General features: G+C 36.4%; 1 protein-coding gene across 1 annotated transcript in view; it reads left to right on the top strand.

The window, feature by feature from the left end:
• The window catches only part of DTNBP1 (dystrobrevin binding protein 1), a 63,075-nt gene that overhangs the window by 1,951 nt on the left and 39,286 nt on the right, over window positions 1-21,838 (top strand). The window contains exons 2-6 of the mRNA XM_036378688.1: window positions 1,468-1,518; window positions 4,432-4,482; window positions 5,158-5,218; window positions 7,771-7,903; window positions 14,299-14,431. Of these exons, the coding sequence (XP_036234581.1) occupies window positions 1,468-1,518; window positions 4,432-4,482; window positions 5,158-5,218; window positions 7,771-7,903; window positions 14,299-14,431 (429 nt within the window). The remainder of the gene's footprint in view (window positions 1-1,467; window positions 1,519-4,431; window positions 4,483-5,157; window positions 5,219-7,770; window positions 7,904-14,298; window positions 14,432-21,838) is intronic.

Here is a 21,838-nt window from a genome sequence, read left to right as displayed (position 1 = left end):
GGGCTTCTAAGACAATAATACCACTTCCCAAGGAGTATGGGAACATGCATGTATTGCTGAAAAAGTTTAAATCTGGGTTGTGTGGTTTAAAGAGAGCAGTTTAGAGTTGTCAGCTATTTCTGTGGCCTCCTTCCTTGCTCAGTTGTGTCTGCTGTCTAATTCTGCATGTCCTGTAAGCAAGGTATCTGAATTTTGACCCATTCACCTGTTAGCAAGCTTTTGCAGGCAGAGGAAAAACAACCAGAATGGATGCAGTGGAGAAGGGCAAATTGCACAGCTTCCTTCAGCAGTGGGTTCTTCCTCAGTGTGCTGTGGTGTTGCTACCTAGCTTGGCTGTTGTGAGCAGCTCTCTGAGAGGGAGGGGAGACGTGCCTTAGCATGTCTTTTCTCAAATTGTGATCCACCTGCTGTAGAGCTTTGATGTTTCTTTGAGTTTCTGGAAAACAGTGATCAAGACTGGGGGAGTGATTTGACTGCTCCTCAAAGCAGCCTGAATATCTGTCTGTATATTAGGTTGTTTCTCAGGGGTCACTGGGTCACTCAGGATTACAGATCTCTCTGTCATATGTGGAGGATATCTTTGGCTCTCATAGTTCATTTCCATCTTGCTTATGTCTCTGTCATTTATTTCTTACTGTCCTAAGCAATAAAAAATTTTTGTGACCACAAAGGGCCTAGAAATTGAGGATAGCCATTGCCTGGGTGATCAGGGAATAGCCAGCAGGCTTGGTTCTCACTGTACTGTGTGAACTTGACTAGTGTATATATATATTAAATATATATATATGCATATATATAATATGTATATTTATATATATATATATCTTGACTGCTAAAGAGTAGAAAGAGTTGGGAGGGAGGGTTGTTTAGTTGGTTTGGAGGGTTTTTTTTGCTTTTGAGGAGCAAGATAGCAGTCAGTTTGCAATGGACTGTGTGTGAAAGAAGCCCCAGATCTGCTCAGTAGCAGTGCACTGTGGTGATGCTGCTGGAGGTTCTGAAAGCTGGCAGAAGAAAAGTTGAGCTTCTGCTGGTTTTGTGTTGGCAGACTTATGGCAGGTGGGCACGTGTGTATGTGTGACTGTCGTGCTTTTCCTTGCCATGAGAGCCTTCCTGTAAATGGTATTCCTCAGGGCTGGATTGGTTATTTCTAGGCATGTCTTTAGTTCCTGCCTGCTAAGGAAATTGTATCAACAGGTAGATGACTTATATACACAACTCCCATTAAACTTGTCATACTGAATTGTCTGATGCACGTCTACAAAAAATTTCAAGATTTAGTAGCAGTGTCAGTGGAAATAAATTCATATGAGGGTCTCCACAAAACTAAGGGAAATTTGATTTATTTGTGAAACAAGCTGAAACAAAATTAATTGTAATAGACTGGAATTAAGGCATTATGTGCTCAAGCAATTCATTCTCTGGTTTTGATGTTGTAAATGTCTGATGGATTTGTGTTTTGATTTGTAGGTTGAAGACTTTGAGCGACAAATCAAGAGATGCAAAGAAAAGTAGGCAAAGGTACTTTTGAATGTCTTAATATATAGCATTAATATAAGATATTCTTGTTAAGGAAAAATTTCAAGTGGCTCATATATATGAGTCAATTGCAAGAACATTTGCATATGATTTTACAAAATACTATTTTGACAACAGCGAAGCTTAACAAAAGCAGATGCTTTGCTTAATAGAGCCTTCATTGATAGGCCTAAATAATTTCTAATGGCTGTCAATCAGTTTATAAATTACTATTTAAATTAAATGAATATGCAGTGTTTTTGTAGTACCTCATAGAAGATTCAGGTTGCAGTACACTGAAATGTAATTGTTTACAATCTCTGTGAATCTCATGTCCTAAAATTGTAACTCAGGGGTTTTTTTTTTGGGGGGGGGAAAAACAGAAATAGGAGCCTTTTTATTGTGGAAGATATGTGTGTAATGAAATACTTCAGTTTTCTGTTTCAAGAAGCTTTGATAATTGTGCTGATTTGGTTTTCTTTCTTTAATTGATTCGGGTTTTTTTTTTTAATCCTCTGCATTTTAGTTCTCATTTTTTCAACCTGTGTAAGCTGCAGCGAAAAGATACTTGTTGTCTGTAAATGACATCTGTGAGAGTTACTTCTTAAAATCAGATATGCTTTAGTGTAAAGCATGTTCTTATTAAAACATACTATGTCGACACAAATTAGTTTAAAAACAAGCCGAGTGGTAAAAATAAAACATCTGAAATAAACTAAGTGCTGAATCCTGATGTTTTAGATATAATTTTTTTTTTAACAGAGGACCAGGTGTATGGACAAGGCATGGAGGCTAAATTAAGAATAGGTGAAGGTCTGAATAAATCTGTTTTAGGCAACTGTGTGTTTCCAGTCCACAGTATTTTGGTTCTCCTGGAGTACTGTTATAAATATCCATTGCTTTTTGAGGCAAGCACTGGGTGAACCAATTGAAGCATCAGGAACAGGGGAATGCTGGGGTGGCTTCGGCTTTGCTGATAAGGTTCAGGGACAAACACAGCTTAGCTTGGTTGTAGGGATGGCTGAGGACATATGGATGGGAGCCAAGCAGAGGCCACTAAAGGTGGTGGTGTTGCAATAGGAGTTTGTCACTGACCCTCTGACCAGGGAGAGAATGAGGTTTTCTCCAAACAGTTTGAGGAATCCTCTGTATCATTTAAACCCCCATTGTTGCTGGGGCCTTTAGCTTCCAGCTCCTGAAAGTGCAACCCATATGCAATCAAGAAGTGCCCTGGGAGGGTGTCAAGGATAACTTCTTGATGCCTCCTTATGACCTCTTTGGCATGCTGGAATAGCCTTAGGAAAGCAAGAGCTCACCTGGAACTGACATTTACAAGAGATGTCAAGGACAAGAAGAGCGACTAGCCCTGCACTGCTAATAAAAGGCTGAAAGAAAGGATGGGATTAGTGATGAATGGAGTGAATTACAGCAAATAATTGTTGAGTTATTTAATGCCTTTGTGGCTTCAGTGCCTTGTGCTTAGTGAAAGGGCTCAAGGAGCCTGGCCAGTAGTGATTGAAGATGCTCAATCCATAGAAGCCCGTAGGACCATATGCTCAAGAGGTATCTCATGAAAATCAAGAGGTACAAATTCCATGTTTGCCTGGGAAGAAAGCAACAATGCAGACTGGGCTGACAGACTATCTGGAAGTAACTTTGCTAAAAAGATCCTGGAGTTCTTGGCAGACAGCAGGCTGAATGTGAGCCAGGGACATGCCTTGCAGCAGGGAAGTCCAACAGCTAATGGAGCTGCTAACAACACTCCAACAGTGGGATTGAGGAACGTGATTGTTCCCTGCATTCAGCACACCTTAGACCACTAACTACCCTGTCCAGTTTGGTCCCCAGTTTGAGAAAGGTGTTAATATTCTGGAGCAGTTCAGTGGAGGGCCACCAAAATGGCTGGGGCCCGAACTCTGTGTATGAGGAAAGGCTGAGATGGGCAGTTGTTCAGTCTGGAGAATAGGTGACTTCTGGGAGACCTAGAAGCAGCCTGCCATTGCACGTGAAGTGGTAATTGAGGAAACTGGTGTGTGGTGGGCGCTCAAAAGGTGATAGGCATAAGTTCAAACAAGAGATGATCAGACAGGAAAAGCTGAGAAAAGCTTCCTGGGAAAGCTGCTTTGATCTCATAGCTGGTTTTAACAGGAGATTGCAATAGGAACTTCCTGAGGTCCTTTCCATCTCACTGTTTGTGTCACTTTTCCCTTGCTTTAAGGACAAGAAGGTTTAATTTATGGTAGTTTGTTTTGGTACTTTTGGATTTTTTCCCCATTCAAATTGTTTGGATGATAGTGCAGAACAGTCTATTGGGGTGATCTTCCAGGAGACAAATTTTGGATGACATTAAGATCTTCACATCCTTAGAAGTACTGTATTGTTAATTTTCTATAACTTATTATAAGATATCTTGATACTTCAAGCTGTTATTAATGGAAGTGTATGCATCAAATAGGAGATCATTAGAGCATTAAACTGGCAAAGGTTCCTTAGCTTAGTATTTATTTTTAGTGTAGAATATATTAAGTGGAATATCTGTATTGAGGGACATGAACTTGTGTAGTAGTCTTTTTTTTTTTCAGAATGTTTCTGTGCCCCTTTTTAGGTTAAAATTACCTTCATCCTATATCTTTGTTAACTGTACTTAGGAATTATTCAATGAAACTTGTTTTTAATGGACATGGTTGAAAAAAGGTAAGAATAGGCTATCATAAAACAGCAAGGGAAAAAAACTTTGAAATATTCCTGTAAGATACACCGTGTAATGTATTTTAAACCAAAATTGGCAAAGTGTGAAAGTAGGAGCAGGAGGAAACATTTCTGTGCTCAGCATATCTATCAGATGTGTGTGCACACATTTTTTATAACAGTCTTCTTTTCTTTAACAATTTTGTACATTTGCAATTTGTCCTATAGAACTGTTCAGTGTTTGCCAGAGTTTTCTGCTGGACTGGAATTACTAAGCAGGTATGACCTTACTTTTCTTTATTAGTGTTTGCTTCCTATGTTAGATTTAAAAAATCTAATTTCTTAAGAAAGAAATTAGAGAGGAAAATAAAAGTGTTGCCACTTGGTTGTTTTGCAGTTAGAAGTGTGGGAGTGGTTACCAAATGATAAATGTGTTTAAAGCTTGCCCAGTCCTGAAGTGTTGTCATGTTAATGTAACTGAAGTTCTGGGAGGAAAAGTTGCAATTAAAAGATGACTAATGCAGAGAGGTGAAGGAGGCCAGCACTGAGTCCTAGTCTGTGGTTTCATAACTTAGACATATTTGATACAATTTCCTATTTTTTTTTAATTGGATGTGGTACATGTATGATTACAATCATGGGTTTTTTTTTAATTTTCTTAATTAAGTTGAGTTCCAAGTGATGTTTAAAGTGATGAGTTGTCTTGTAGGTATTGTTTGGTCCATTTAGCTTTTAATGTCGGTTAGCAGGTTAAAAAACATGAATCGCGTTTTCTTTAAAACACATTATTTCTCACTGTGTATTTGTCTTGGCAGAACAGTAAGTACTGGAAAGAATTACATGGCTTTTTAAGCTGTAATTTCTGGTAGTACCTGCAAATATAAGCACAGTGACATCCATGAATTCCTTTGTAAGGAGAGCACAGTACGAAATAGTAATTTGTCTCTTCTTCAGATACGAAGATGCTTGGGCTGCCCTTCATAAAGGAGCCAAAGATTGTGCAAAAGCTGGAGAGGTAAGAAAAAATAACAATGCCATGCATGAAATATTTTTAAATGTGTAAATAATTTTAAACTAAAACTTTTACTACCCACCTACAAGGTTAACCTTGGCCCCTAGGTAAACATCCACCCAGCTTTGTTCACTCCCCCAGTAATGTAAACAACAATGTAATGGAAATGTGAAATAACAAAAAACTTGATGCAATGTAAACAGTTGCAAAGATGATGTTATATGTCACTGCTCTAGCTCTTAAAAGCAGTGGAGGGTGGCTGGGAAAGTACAGAATGAATTTGGGGTTGAGGCACCTTAGTGGTTTGTATCAGGGCAGGGCTGTGGCATTGACACTGCTGCCCACTCCTAGTGCACAAGAGACAGCAAGATTGCCTTGACCAACAGAGAATATTTGGGAAGTGTATGTGCTTTCTCCTGATTTCATTCACTATTCCTGCCCTGGAAGCAAAGTCACAAGTTGTGTGGTTTATCTGTGGAATGAAGGGGAAGGAAATTTCCAGTAAGTGTTACCGATGCATTACTCAGCACCAGACTTTCAGTTTCAAGCCATGTTTAAGGGGCAGACAGTGTAATCTGGGTGGCCATGATGCAGAGGAGGACTGAGCTGTCTGAAACCTTCACTTTAGCTGAGTGCATCCTTCCTGGCTCTTCTCTTCACTTAGAGACTACTCCATATCTTTTTTTAATGGATAAATCACTCACTGTGTATTTACAGTAAGAAAGAAAGTCTCTATGTTCTTCTTTCTCTTGCCTAATGGTATGGCCCTGCTTTTCCCTGCATTCTAGTAGAAACCTTCAGGCATGGGAGATAGAGTTCTCCTTGCCAGTATGGCATGTTTTACTGCTCATAACGTTCTTTTTTCCTAGAAAATCTCATAAATGATGTTGTCACAATTTTATAATATTTGCTATAGTTTGCTTTAAAAATTGCAATTTTGAAAACAATGTGAGGTTTCATATATATTAAACTAACATTACCTAATCTCACATGTTATGGCTATTATGGAAAATGAGAATGAAAAACTTCCAGAGAGACTTACATTTTCCTTTAAAATCAGATATTTACTTTACACACAATTCAGTGTATGCATTTTTTGTTGAATTTTGTTTTATACTTTTTTTATAAAAGGGGAGAATAAAAACTGTGTAAGCACAGAAGGTTGACTGTGCTGTAGAAGACCTAAAGGTGCACTTGTCCAGTATCCAACTTCTGCTTACTTGTGCTGTCTTATTTATAAATGTTGAGTAAAGTGAAAATTTCAGGCTTCAATTGCAGCTTACAGTCTTACCATGTTAAATGGTAGATGTTAACTACCAGTTCCATGCACAAAATTGTCCTTTTAGATGATTATCATTTCACCTGCATTCATTTATCTCAGGGCTGAAATGTTTGTGGTGTTTGTCCCCATCTCATGGTGGCTTGTTTTGGGTTTTTTTGTTGGCTTTATTGTTTAACGGATATAAATACCATATCCCAGTCTCAGAAATAGACCTGGCTTTAGTTAAGTAAGACTGTTTAGTCTTTTAAAGTGTTCCATTTCTCACTGGGCTTTGGAATAAGTTTTCAAAACTTGTCTGGTGAAACAGGATGTTTTATTAACAGGGATAGGTAGCTGGAGGAATTTGCAAAAGATAGTTGTTCTTTTAAAAGAATTTATATAAGGTGGGTAGAATTGTACATTTGAGAGCTCCTTTGTCCATTGCTCAGACTTTTTCAGTTCTGCCTAGAAAGACTATAGAAATTGAGGAATTCAGAATGCAAATACAGCCACAGGCTGTAGTTGTGTGCAAGAGGGAGAATGGGTAATGGAATTAGGAGCAGGGAAACAATAATTGAATCAACTCAATTATATATAATGGAAACATTTGTTACCTAAGATCTCTTGATTCTGGTGTTTTTCATAGAAAATGAGTGAGACTTTGAAGCAGTGTATCCTTTTCTTAGCTTATTATATAATAAAATTTAAGAAGAATAAAACAACAAGAATTTAAGTCATGTAGAAATGTGTTCATAAAAACTTGGCACTACTGCAGTTTGTCACAAAAGCAGAAGAGCAGTAATGTTATAAAGGCAACTTTTTTTAATATGTCATTCCTTTTACTTTATTTTCTAGACTACTTTACATGTGCAGAATTTTCATTTTTATTGTTAAGATGAAATTGGTATGACTGGCAACATTAAACTATTGATATAAATATGCCCATAATCGCAGCACTGCGATGTTGTTATTGTGCACCAATGCAACACTGCTGCCAAAATTTCAGGTACATCTCGCTTACAGTTAATAACATCCATTAAATACTTCCTGCATTGATTAGTATATTGAGAAAAAACTTTTTGTCATATTTTTGTTCAGTGCATTTTGAAATAAATATTCCATACTACTGGGGATTTTTTTGAGCATGTTGTTTATTTACTTGAGGAGTACACAAGTGGCAGTGTAAGGGTTGTTGTGCTGACCTTATGCTTCCAAATGTATTAATTATAAAAAATTAGTCAAGATGCTCATGAACAGGTACAGAAGTTTGCAATTAAACACCTGTTTGTTGCAGCTGGTTGACAGTGAAGTTGTGATGCTTTCTGCACACTGGGAGAAGAAAAGGAGCAGTCTGGTAGAACTGCAGGATCAGCTTCAGCAAATACCCGGGTTCTTAGCGGATCTGGAATGCCTCACAGCAAGCCTAGGTAAGTTCTTATAGACATAACAAACATTCAGATCAGTACAAAGGATTAGACTGAAGTTCAACTGTTGTGATTGTTGTGATTACAAAATTTAATTTTGCTTTCTGTGGTAAAACTCTAGTTCTTAAACAAACTGTTTTGTTTTTCTTTAATCAACAAGTAGCAGTGGTTGCTCTCCCAGCAGTTGACATTTTGTATGTGTTGCTATTTGAAAAAAAAATTGACAAATGTTTGAATGGGTGAACAATGCTATTCTTGAAGCCTTATTAAATTGTTAAGATTTTTTGATAGTATAAATGCTAATTTATATAACTGCTTCTTTTGAATTCTGTGTAATTTTACATAATAATGTTCAAACTTATCATTTGGGGTGGGATGGGGGGGTGGAATTTACCTGGCTAGGGACACTTTCAAGGCAGAAACCTTTGGTTTTGAATAGTTGCCGGTTCCAAAGGTAACTTCCATAATTTGGATTGATTTATGGGGTTAAGATATTCTGAAGTGATACTGAGCTTTTCTATAGGTGAATATTAATGCTGCCTATTAGCAAACACCTCAGGTTTGTTAGGTGGGTTGCAATTTTTAAAACTTTACCAAAGGTTAATCCGTTCATTTTATTTAAAAGATGAAAAGATAAATGTTTTGGTGGACTATTTCTGGAACCTCTTATACAAAACTGTTGAAAATTAAATTAGGAAAAAATGTTGAGGACTCTTGGTCTCTGAAAATCTCTACTATTGCTGAGCCTTGAAATGGGCAGGCAGCGTTTGGCAAGCAGCAGCCCTGTCTGTCCGCAGCACGTCTCTTGATGCTTCCATGAAAATCCATACAGGGTGCATAAAATTAAAGCTTTGAAAAACTTCTGTCTGCACATAGATTTTAGGTAGCTAAGTTCCCCAGGGACTGTGCCTGCAGTTCCCTTTCTTACAGCTGCTGGGAAGTAATGCAGAAATTCCTCATGTGATTGCAGCTCTGTCTTTTTTGTAGAGTGGGCTGGATTTTTGTGCTGACACAATGTGAAGAAAAGGAGGGTTCTTTTCTGTCTTCAAGGGCTAATTTCTCATTCTGCCATGGTCAGTGGTCATGCACAAATCAGCTTTTGTTCCTAGGTGGGCTGGTAATAACTTTGCTATTTATTCCTGAGGCAGGGAATATATTTTACTTTTTATTACAATTTTCTTATACAATCCTGTTTATTAAGGCTTTATCATCTGTGCTAACCATTTTATATTGGCTGTTTGAAAAAAAATATTTCTAAGGAAATAAAAGTTCAAATAATGATTTATTAAAATACTGTGTTCAGTATTACCGTGCAGTCCACTGGTAGCCCAAAGATAAACAAAGCTAATGAAATTGCCTTTCTAGTTCATAATGCTGCAAATGCTGTAAAATCCTGATGAATTTGGACTACTTTCTGATTCCTAATACAGTTTTATGAACTAGAATTAATCTCACTCTGATTGTAGAATTTATTGGATAGGTAAGTCTCTAGATATTTTTGATAGTGCAGAAGTAGGATTTAAGGAAGCATTCAGCAGCCAGCTCAGGGAAGGCAATGAATTTTGACATGTACTGCTAAGGTTCTGGGATTTGAACCAAACCTTGAACAAAACCAAACCAAGCTTTACCTTTTGTGTCAGATTTTAAGTAATTTATCTAAAATTTCGTATTAGTTTCTCCTAGCAACTGTGTTTTGGGTTTTATTTTTTCTTCTAATAATTTTTATGGAGTCTATTTGAAGAGATAGATGTAATTTGTACCAAATTCAACATCTAACTGTCTGAAGGTGATTTAACAGAACTTCACTGCAATATTCTGCTCATTGTTTTTAGTTTTTATAACTCTTAAATAATTGCTTCATATAAATATAAACTGTATTCAGCTTTTCAAGAAATGGCTATTTCTCTGACTGTGAATTTTGAATATGAGTAAAATATTCTGTAAAAAAAAGTGAAAATAGAGTCACAAAGTGCTGAGTTACGCACTCAAGATGTAATTTGGCTAACCTTCATCATTTCAACAAAATAGTTGGTTCTTCTGACATGATATGCTTCTAATAAATGTATTAATGCTTCCATTTTGAGAGTAAGTAGGGGACCCTGGCTGCTTTTGGTGAAAGAAATTTCAGATAATGGAAATGAATCTTTTTAGTGACCAACTTAAAATTGGTATGACTCATGTACAGATTCTTTAGCTTTTGCTATGTATTACAGGACACATTTTCATTAGCAATTTTATAAAGTTCTTTAGCTTAGGTATTCACATTATCAGTCATCCCTCACTTGAAGTAGAAAATCTGTGGCTTTATTTGATAAATTTATTGAATTATGCCATGTCTTGTAGCTGCTACTGAGAATTTTGAAGAAAAAAGTTACTCTCATGTAAAAGTGGAAAGGACAGTTATTGCCCTTTCAAAGTGCAGAATTGGAATCATCACTTAAGCCAGTTTTTGGTTGAGATGTTGTAGAAAATATCTCCTCGCTGATATCAGCATACTTAGTATGAAATGTGTTTTCACGTTTGAGCAGTGGCATTTTGCTCAAACATCAGTTTTGGTTTCAGCAAATCCATACACACAAGCATTAATCCAAATCCTTTTTTTCTCCCTTTTTTTTTGTTTTTTCTTTTAAAGATCAGCTTGATACTGGTTTCAGAAAGACTGCTCTTGTATATAGGTGACAGATCCAACATAGGTTAAAAATGTTTTCCTCATGGGACTGCAAAGAAAATAAGGCTGGGCGTGTAGTCACAGAGATAAAAGCCTTTGCCTCTTAGTCGTTCGGATTGTTTTTTAAGTGAGGGCTAGATGGGTGTGAAAATTTGTTGAGGAAACAGAACGTTTTGCACTGCTTAGGAGAAGCATCCTTGTTTATATCTTGAGCAAAAGGTCAGTCTTTTTTTTATTTCAGATTGTGTGTCAAGTATGAAAGTTGCCATTCTCTAGCTTTGCAAAATTCGTCTAATTTTTTCAGAATTTGCATTTATCTTTTACTGAAAAAATCAGGGAAAATGTTGGGAAGATTTATGTAAAACCAGAGAATTTGAATAATATTGTGTAAAGACATCTGTGTTCAACAGGGAATTTTTCTCCATAGGCTCCAGGGCACAACACTCAGCAGAAGGGGTTGTTGTATTAGGTATATACATATATGTATAAAAGGCATACAGTTTGGTGCTGTAAACTTGGAAGTGCCTGAGGATTGAGTACACAAGGAAAAGGATCCTAGTGTACTTGTTATGTAGTTTCAGCAAAGAAGCTGCTCTAACTTCATGTAAGTGGTATAATACTAGCTGGGTTTAAGATCCTTTCTGTGAAAACAGATAAAAATTGAGCACTACTAGAACTGTAATTATATAATAAAGTTTTTTTTTTTGTTTGTTTTGGTTTTTTTTGTGTTGTTTTTTGTTGGTGGGTTTTTTTGGTTGGTTGGTTAGTTTTGGTTTTTTGTTGTTTTTTTTTGTTGCAGCTAAATTGAGCTCCTCCTGTTCATATATGTCTTTCACTGCTCATTTTAAACTTTTGGTAATCTCTGCCCCAGTGTGGCCTAGAGGTAGAGGGAACATCTTTGATGTAATTGCTTCCATCCTTTCTGCTTTTTCCCTTTTAGTCAGAAAATAAATGGGCTTTGTAGAAATGTCTTTAATACTCCTGCATGGTTTCTGTTGTTTGAATGGCTGGGACAGTGTAGGAAAGCTACATCTAAAGTTAGTGGAGACTTATTTTCTGACATACAACTGTGATTTAGCTATTCTAACAAATTTTGTACTCATACAGAACTACAAGTAACATAGGTTTCAGTTAGAAAAGTTATGTGGTACATTTAAATTAGGTACAGTTTAGAAAGAAGGTGTTTCCTGGATAGAAAAAATTCGTGGTTATTGAGTTCTAGATAAATACTTTAATACCTGATAGCTGGTAAACCATGGAAAACAGTGTATACTGATAGAAGATAATACAGTGTAATGTCACCTGACCAAACTTTAAACATACTTCAGAAGAATTAAAACTAAGAATTAAAGTTTCAAATACTGTTGTTATGCTTGTGGTACAGTAAGAAATACAGCCCTAACTGTTATTATTGGAGTGATGTGGCACAAAGAAGTTTTTTGGTTGTTTTAGCTGTCTAATAAAAAAATACTATTTCTACCAAGTGTGGCATATTGCTGTATATGAAAAGTCTTAATCTAAAGGTAAATATGTTTTTTAAAATCTGAAAAAGATTTAGAGGAGATGCATTTTTCTCAGCCTAAGTTTCAAATTAATTAAGTCTATAGTTTTGTTTGGCACTGCCTTTGTATGCACAGTGCATATATTCTCTTTTGGGTAAGAGAGATGTTAATTCTCAGCTGTAGCTGCTGCAACGGAGCTTGTCTTCAATTTTTTTGTGAAAGCAATTTTTCTTTCACTTCAGAAAGGAAAAAAATTCTGAATCCTCTGTTGCAGTAAAGCAGGATTGTTGCCTCCTGGAGAGATCTCTGGTGTCCATTTCTCTTCTTCAAGAGCACAGTGTTTTCTGCAGTTCCCACTAGAGGCTGCTCGAATGCAAGTGCTAGAAATCAGTTGCTCTCTAGAATTCACTTTCTTTCATCCTCTTTATTTTCCTATTCTTTGTTGTTGTCTTTTAATATTATTTCAACAGCAAATACAGCAAAGCAGGTGGTAGGCATTTTAAGTGGAAAAAACAGTGGTTGATAGGTACCTTAGTAAATTATTTTCAGTCCTGCTGTGTTTGAGAATTTTGCAGATTAATAAGGGAGCAATTATTCTGAAAAGCAAGTTAGCACAATACAGGTATTTGGATTTTAATGCACTCAGAGAAGTCTATTTCTTAAAGAAAAAGGGCCTACCAATCATAATTGTAATCATGATATTACGCTTTGAATACATCTGGATTTTGTGAGAGAAAATTGAGTACGTGGTAAGCGATGAATGTTCCACATCACAATACGTAGAACTAAAAACATTTTTTTTCTCCTCAAACTTGTTTCTGCATTAATTGTCAACTGCCTTTCTTTATTTTTTGTTGTTTTTTGCCAATCCCTCCCACTTCCCCTCAGTGATCTGTATACAGAAAAATAATTTAGGGAAATTTTTACTGATTATATTGTTCCTGTTTCCCTTTCCTGTTGTGGATCTTCTTTGTTAGGGGCTAAAAAAATGGTGTTAAGTGAAGCTGAACATATGAATATGCATCCTAGGAAATTTGCTTATGAAGTCTTAACTTCTGCTTTTTTAGAGGAACCACAAGGATGGCTATTTATCAAGAAGCAATGGCTAAGGAAGGTGAAATTATTTATTGTCCAAGATAGGCATCAAGTAGAATGGCCAAGCCAGAATGGAGGATTTGACTGATGCCTTCAGCTTCCTGTTTCCTTTTTTTGAGCATCTGAAATACATTAACTCTGGCTGCTATTTGTTTGTAAAAATGTGAATTATTCTTGCTCCTGCAATTTACCTTCCCTGTGGTATAGGAGAAGGCCTGGCAAAAAGATGAACAATATTCCTGTAGTTCACACAGTTTCATCCCAGAGTGACGAGCTGGTTAGGGTTTGGGAAAATATATTTTCCTCTGTGAGATCCTGAGAAGAGACATGAAATTTAGCATTAATCACCGTCAGGGAAAGTGATTCATTGATACAAGGTTCACATGGTTTAATTCAGATGAGGAGGACCTCAGGAATTGTCTAGTCCAAATTTCTACTCAAAGCAATGTGAGCTATGAAATCAGTTTTCTCAAGACATGTCATAGACAAGATCTATTTGGAGTTGAGACTGAGCAATTATGTTTAAAGAAAATATTAAGAGATGTGTATGTAAAATAGGTAGATTTAATTGTAAAATTTGCATGTGTATGTAAAATAGGTACATCTCTATATTTAGCTATCAGTAAAGGGTCTGTCTTCAGAGACATAAATATCTGTTCTTTTATATTACCATGGCATCATGTGAAAGTTAAAATTCTCCCTGTATGCTTTATTTTTGTTTCATTTGAATAAATGAATATTTGACCTGGCTTTGGCCAGCACAGATTTATTCCTTGGATTGGTACTGTGTAGGAAGTGCTAAACTGGCAGTCTCTCAAGAAAGAAAAGTATGAGTTCTGAGTGCTTCTCTTCCTTAAAAACAGGCCAGGAGCCTGTGTCACCATGATGCTGGGACAAATAGAGTGGTTCAGCACCTTACTACAAGGGAACCTCAGATAGATCTCCCTTTAACGTGGCTCTGCTACCACTATTCACTATGGGATTTGGGCTGAGATTTGTTTGTCTTTTGGAGCCATTTATATGTGTGTAATTATCACCATGTTAATTATTTACCTTTATGAAATCCTGTTTCTATTCAGGTGAGTTGTCTGTCCATTGATGCAGTTAGATATTTATACAAGTCTTTCTTACAGCCCAGCTAGAGGCAAACTTTGAGGAAATGGAGAATCATCTGTTGTGTCTTGAGGAACTATGTGAACAGTGTGAATTGGAAAGGTACAAATGTATGCAGACATTACAGCTGGAAAACTACAAGAAAACAAAAAGGTAAATAAAACACTTGTTATAAATATAAATTAGCATACAATACAAGCCTTTTGTAATTATCCCCCCCCCATATATAATATTATCCCTTTTATTTTCATCTTTTAAAGAAACAATAGTCTTTGACAGGACGTTGCAAATTTGTAGTAGATTCATTGAATGTCTTAGTGATGAACAAAGAGTACCTGTGTTTGGAAAATTATCACAACATTGTTGTTAAGATTAAGTCATGTTTATTATTCTCCACAAAGAATTGAAATAAGGGCTGTTGTTAATAAGCACAGATAAACTGTTGGTTTTTATAATCCCTTGCCCTGGTTTATGGATTCCTTTTTTTTTTTTTTCCCAAGTACCTGTCAGGTTAGGAACTGAATTTCCCTCTATTTTCCTTTCAGTACTATCAGTATCCAATCCTATAAGTACCTTTTACTCTGTATGAAAGGTATTAATCTCCTGCCATTCTCTTACTTGTAAAAGTGGGGCATTAATTCTTGGAATCAGAGTTCAACTTACAGCAGTATGTATGAAAATTCAGAACTTTGATCTCGTGAGCTTCAGGTTAGCCTAAAAGATAAAGTAGCAAGAGAAAAATATGAAGCCCTTAAATAACTGTTGACTTCCTTGATTTTTGTTACCACCAGTGCCAAAAATAACCTAATAAAAGGAGATAAGAAAAGCAGTATTACATTCATTATATAAATTAGGAAATGAGGAGTTGAATTGAAGCAGTTTGTCAAAGACAGTGTCTGACAGCCTATTAGGGAGGAGTGGGTGGATGTGGATGTGGATGTTGAACTGACATGGGGATAACCAGGTTACTTGATCTGTCCAGGCAGGAGTCCTGCTGTTAGCCAGGGAAAGCACCCTGGCACTCTCCTTGCCTCCTTGATTGTGGAAGCAAGTTTGATACATGTGGTAAGGTCAGAACAAGTGGTTCTCACAGTTCTGATGAGGTTGTGGTGATCGAAGGTGGGACTGTGCCAGACAGCACTGGCCACATTCTCCTTAGCTTATCTGTGTTCACCCTCCTTGCCATTCTTGTAGCTCTTTTTATTTGAATGTCTTTTTTAAATCCAAGTCTCTTCCCAAAAGATCTATTCACCCCTGATTATTTTTTCACTAGTGGTTCTCAGTTATTATGTAGGGAATCTTAGGCTTCTGTGGTGTTACAGGTCCAGTTATTGAAGGAGTACTGATGTTGCAGGTTCTACCTTCCAAAAGGTCTCCAATACCTTAAAGGTCCCCCTTCAGTTTTCTGTGAAATTTGGCTGTTTCTTATCTAACTCACCTTTAAACACTTGTGAAATCCGGTCATCCCTCATGGTCCTCCTATCTGTGGCTTTTGTCAGTATCTGACTACGTTATCTGTCACATCTGGCAATTTCTCATGTCATGTCCCTTTAGTTTTTCACATCCTGCTCAGTTGTCTTAACCTCAGGCCAGGGCCTCAGCAATAGTCTGTAATTTTCCTGCAGCCTGGATTGCCTCTTTCCCAGGTCAGGGCAATTCCATAGTCTCTCTCCAAGAAGAATCAACAGCAGTCAGTATGGCTGAATATTCGCTTGTTCAGACCTACTTGAGTTATCTAAATATCTAAGAGTAATGAATCCAAAATTCTGAATATGTGCTATTTAACCAAGTAACACAATTTTAAAATGCATATAAAGCAACAGAATTGGTCCCATATAATTTTTTTTCTACAGTTTTCTGAATGATTTTTTTATTCTCTGCCATCCTTGCTCCCTTTCTCCTAGCCACTGCTTTCAACATCAAAATAAAGTGTTAAAACATTGCCTGCTCTGCTTAGCAGCATCTAATCAGTTTTATAAATAGAATGCTAAGCAAGCTACTTAGTGTAATTGTAAGCTGATTACATTTGGTCAGACCTAGACAAAACAGGAAAAATGCAGGTAATTTCTGGTTGATCATTACCACTGTATTTATTTAGGTAAGAAATTAACTGCTAGCTCATTCCAGGAAGGACCCTTGCCATTGTAGGTGCTTGAAGAGCGAGCAGCTGGTTAACTTGACGTGAGTGTGATTTGTGGTGCGTCTTTGGGACTCATACCCTGTCTTCCTCTCTTCAGTGCTTGGGGTTTTTATTGTGATACCAGCTGAGAGAATCAAGGAGTGGGGAAGGGGTCAGGAGTCTATGCTCTCTCCTTAGCACAGAAATTATTTTCAGGGAGTAAGTGGTTTTGCGTTTGAAAAAAAACATTATTTCATGCGTTTCGACAATATAGGGATGAAAACTGAGATGAATCTGAGCTCTAGAAACTCTGATTAATTTAAGCATGTAACAAAACCTAATTTCATTATAAAGTCACTGTAGAGCTTAGGCTAGAAGCTCATGTATTTCAAATCTTCTGAAAAAATCCTATATGAAAGACTTAGAAGAAAGTGCTTTAGGTCAACATCAAACCTATGAAACACAGCTTATGGTAACTATGGGAACTTATTTTAAGAAATAGGTCTCCCTATTAAATAAAGCAACTTCATTTTAGTTCAAACAGATCAATTTTTTCCCTTTTGTCATTGTGTTGAGTACTACTTTCAAAGTAGATTCATCAATCTGCATCTTTTCCAAGCTATTTAAAACCTGGTGTTTGAGGGGATTGGTTTTGGGGTTTTTTTTGTGAGCTTATCTCTGGAATTTTAATATTCTCTTTTTTGTGTTTAAATCCACTGATCAGGGTACCAGTACTGTTGTATGAAGTCTAAATTCCACCCTTCTTTTCTCTGGTTAGTCTCCCTGCAATCGTTTGGATCACTCTTAGCATTAAACCATGTAATTTTGTTTCCTGTCTTTTTTTCAATCAAGCACAATTCTTCTTCCCTTTCCTTCATTCTCCTACTGAGGATATTCTGATTGCAGAAAACTTTGTGTCTCCTTAGTCTCATGTGACAATTTTTGCTTTCCCAATGGCACAGTGTCCTTTAGGGACCACTGTCAGGAGCTCACTCTTGTGTCATCTCTTAATGTGCCCTGAATGGCAGCCTTGTGGTGTGAGACGAAATGTTTCTGACCTGAAGCTGTACTTGGCCATGAAGCTCATTTGTATCCATTTCAGAGAGATCACTACATTTTGAAAAATAGCAACTCCTGATTGTTGTGTCAATTAAAAGGAGCTGCCCAAATGCAGCATTTTGTAAGAATACATTGGAAATAGCAGGGTCTTTGTCACTGGAAATGAGTGAATAGAGTTTACTGTATGTTATTTGACCAAAAATGTAATTGTCTGAATGATAATTTTTTAGGATGTCTTTTTTAAGAACCTGCTCTGTTTTTCAGTGTTTGTCAGCTTTGAGAACAGACACAGAAGGAAAATAAATGTAAAAATCTAAAATACAAACCTTAGTGAGACTACTGTTTTTTTCCTTTTTGATGTTATTTAAGCAAATGCTTTACTTTAAGAAAAAATAAGTTCTTTATGCTTATTCATAATTTTTGATTTTTAGAGGTTTTTTTTGTAGCATAACCCCATGCTTTCATAATTGGTGCAGTAGGTGAGAGTTGGACAGACTGTCATAGTTTTTGTTGGATGCATTGCCATGCCATGATGGTGCTTTAGTGCTTCTGGGGTACAAGAATGTCTAATTTACTTTCTCATTCAGAAGAGTATAAAATTTATGGCAATTGCATTCTGTAGATTAGAGATGTGTATGAGAAAATGTCTTAGTTATTGTTTTCTTCTGTAAACTTTATCCCTCTTTTTAATTGCTTTGGGAACAAAAGGAACAGTAAGGTTTGTTGATGTAGGTACAGTGCCTTATCTGAGGCTTCAACAACATAAACATTTGAAAAGTACATACAGAAAAACTTCCATTTCTGTAGCTCTAGTTTAGATCCCATACCATTCCTCAAGCAATAGGCTGGGACAGTACTCTGTACTGTACAGCACGCTCAGTGGCGATTCCTTCCCACCTGGCAGTGATACATTTAAATTTTATCTCCATAATCCTTTCAAGTTTTGCATGTAATTTATAAAATTTACTTTTTATATGTAAAAAAGTGTATATGTCCCTTTGTTGAAGATGTTTCAAGCAAGTATATTTTTCCTTCCAATGTTAAGTGTATTGTGAATTATTTCTGAGACCTGAGCTACATGTTTCATAGTTATCATCAAAGTTTTCATCAGTGTAAATTTTCATGCTATACTCCTTTTGATCAGTCTTCTAGTGGTGTAGATTTGGAGCTGCCATGCCTCTGTGTAAGTGGGTATCTAAATAAACATTTTTGCAAGATTGAATGCAGAACTTTTGTTATCTTCAGGAGTTTTACTGGCAGATGTGCAGTGGATGACTGGCTTTGAGTTTTCATTAGGCATTGTTTGAGTTTCTGTACTCACATTGCAAAGATGTTTTCTATCCTGTTTCATGAGTTTGAATGCAGCACAATCAGCAATATTGTATATAATATAATCAGAATACAGCAAGTGTTTTCATGATGATAACTGGCTGGAATTAATTTTATGGCCATCAGTTGTTGCACTTCTTTGGCAGACGTGTGGAATGAGAATTCCTATTGATCCTGAAGAGACTTGCACAAGCTTTGGAAGAGTTTAATGGATAATTTTGCTTCCTTTTTTTTGTAGTTTGAAGGCTCTAAACTTTCTTTTTTTTTGCAAGAACTCTGTCATTACAGTATTCTGCATATGCCAAGCCAAAAGGAGCATGCTGCTTCATTATTAGCGAGTTTTACTCCCATCAGTGCTCCCAGTATTTGGAAACATTGGTCAAGACTGAACACACAGCAGATTTAAAGATTGCAGGGGTTTTGGCAGTTTTTTCTCTTATTTGCAATGTGTGAATGTACGGTATAATTTATGTCACTTTTAAGTTGATTTAATTTTGCCCTTTCTCTGGTGATCTTTGCTTGATACAGAGAGACAATGACATTGTTACAAAGAGATTTGCTGCTTACCTTCTCCTTATAGTCTTGTTTTCTTTCAAATAGGCAAATAAAAGACCTTTTTCTTTGGCTTTTGTGACCTGTGGTTAAAGACTGAATGTTTGTGTTGGATCCTCTGTACCCTACAGCACCTTTTAATAACGTTATCTAGAAAATGTTAAAACATTATGTGAATCCTGCATAATTTATCTCTACCTTTATGTGGAGCTTGTTAGTGGGCATAATCTGCAAATCCTGTCAAGCTGTTAATACCAGGCATTCTTTGTCCAGACTTACTGTACCAATAATAGGAACAGATGGTTTAAGACTGCCTTAATTATAATTTTGTACCCTCCCTCTCCTCAAAAATGCATTATTTGTATGTGTAATTAATTCATTGTGGCTAGTGGCAGAAGAACAGGGCTTAGATGCTTGTCATTACCACACTAAAATTCATTCTCTGTGCTGTGCCTCCTGATAAATTCTGTGTTTCTTCGCTATGGATTATTTCCTGAGATCTTTAATAACTCTTTTCCACTTACATTGAAAACCGGTTCCTTTGAAAGTAGTTTAAAAGAAATGTATGAAATGCATTCACATTGACCGTGCTTTGTGAGGGAGATTTTACATTCCTACGTCAAACGGACGTGTTGAGGATGCCTGAAGAGATACAAGTTGTAACTTCTCTCTGGCACAATTGCATTCATGCTGTGTGGAACCACATTATGCATTTTTGGTCAAGAATGCACATGGAGTCGCAAGCTCCTTTAACTTGTTTCTGTGAATTAGGGTTGTACCATATGTTGCTTACTGAATAATGTTGGCCAGTTTTTGAATACTGTCAGTTTTCTTCTTTTTAATGCTTATGTGGAAATTGATGTCCAGGTTAAAAGAAGATCTGCAGTTTCTTGTGTGGCTTGCAGGAACTCCTCTTCTTTCTAGAAAAAAATGGTGGAGTTGATGGTGGAGGTGGACTTTGGTGGATTGTTTGTACCTTCTCTGAAACTTCACCTTCTCTTACATTCTCTCTAGTTTCCCAAATTGTAGATTCTCTTAATATTCTGTTCTCAAATTTCAGCTTTAAACTTTGGTTCCTAAAATTTTGGTTGTATGATAAAAACAAACTGTTGATACATGTATGTTTTAGTGATCCAAAGATGTTGCATACTAAGATAAAAGTTTTTTTAAAAATGTAAAAACTTGGGTTTTTTGTATAACAGGACGAAAGCAAAAGCATTAAAAACTGTGTCCTGTGTAAAATCCTACATCTGAAGGCATGAGCTTTTGGAGGGAGCTAAGCATTTTTTCCTCATTGCAGATTCTAGTTTGGAATGGTTCTAATGGTAAATGGCTTGTGTCTGTCCCTTAGCAGAGGACAAGACTTGCCTTTAATGATTTGACTTCTACCCTTTTCTTATGATTTTAAGTCCATCCTCCTTATTTTTTACTGTTCTTTTGAATGATAGTGCCTGAAAATTGGCTCCCCATGTTCTTAAGATTTGTTTTTGTTTTTTGAAACATTGAAACAGAAATGCTTTCATTGTACCCTGGAACTGCTGAGTGTGTTAGGGGAATGCTTGTTTTTGGTTGTATTTATTAACTTGATTACTAGTTAGCGTTGGTAACTTCTAATGCAAAAATTTGCTGATCAGTTCCATCTTCTGGATTGAAGTTAACGTAGAAGTTGTGCTGGAAAACAGACTTCAGCTACTTCTGTATCTGCATGAGTATGGAAGCAAAAAAATCTCCATTGCAGTATTATTGAAATGCTTAGTTCTCTGCTCTTCTCTTTTAGGGGATAAAATGTCACTTTTGATGATGGAGAATCCTGACCTGTCTACAGTGTTTTGTCAGATGAATAGAAACCTTGCCTGCAGTTCAATTCCAGCAGTAGTTCAGTAATAGTGTTGGTTTTTACTAATTTTTCAATACTTAAAGGCTTTTCATTGCTTCAGTCTCAAGTGTATTTCAAAGTAGTAATTGGCCTAAGTATCTCCAAGGGATGCTCAACCAATCTCAGAGATGGGGAAAACAGTTTTGTGTCAGGATTCACAAAAGTGCTAATCCTAACTAAAAAAAAAAAAAAAAGAGTACTTAAATTATCTCTGTGCGCCCTACAAGTGACATAGGTTTTGAGGTCTCCGTATTTTGGCTTTTACTTCTGATGACATCCAGAGGAAAGTCCCAGAGGAGAGATCTCATGGCTTTTTAGCTTACTAAAGCATGAGTCAGGCTATGGAAGGATTTTTTTTTTAATACATAATTTTGAAGACTTAACTGTACTAGACATAGCAGAGGAAATGCAGCATTTCTCTGTTTCTGGGTTGGATCATGTTAGATGCCATAACTATTTTTAGATTAATTTGCTGATAAGCATCTATACTTTCTTCAAATATACTTTTTGTAAATAGTACTTATGACTCAAAATTTATTAACACGTATAACTGTAAAATCTTTCAAATTCAATCCTCAATTTTTAGCATTTATATTCTGTCTTGATATTGTCTTTTGTTTATATA

Source organism: Molothrus ater, chromosome 1 (assembly GCF_012460135.2).
Source record: "Molothrus ater isolate BHLD 08-10-18 breed brown headed cowbird chromosome 1, BPBGC_Mater_1.1, whole genome shotgun sequence".
Taxonomy (NCBI): Eukaryota; Metazoa; Chordata; class Aves; order Passeriformes; family Icteridae; genus Molothrus; species Molothrus ater.
This window is presented reverse-complemented; position numbering and strand designations above follow the sequence as displayed.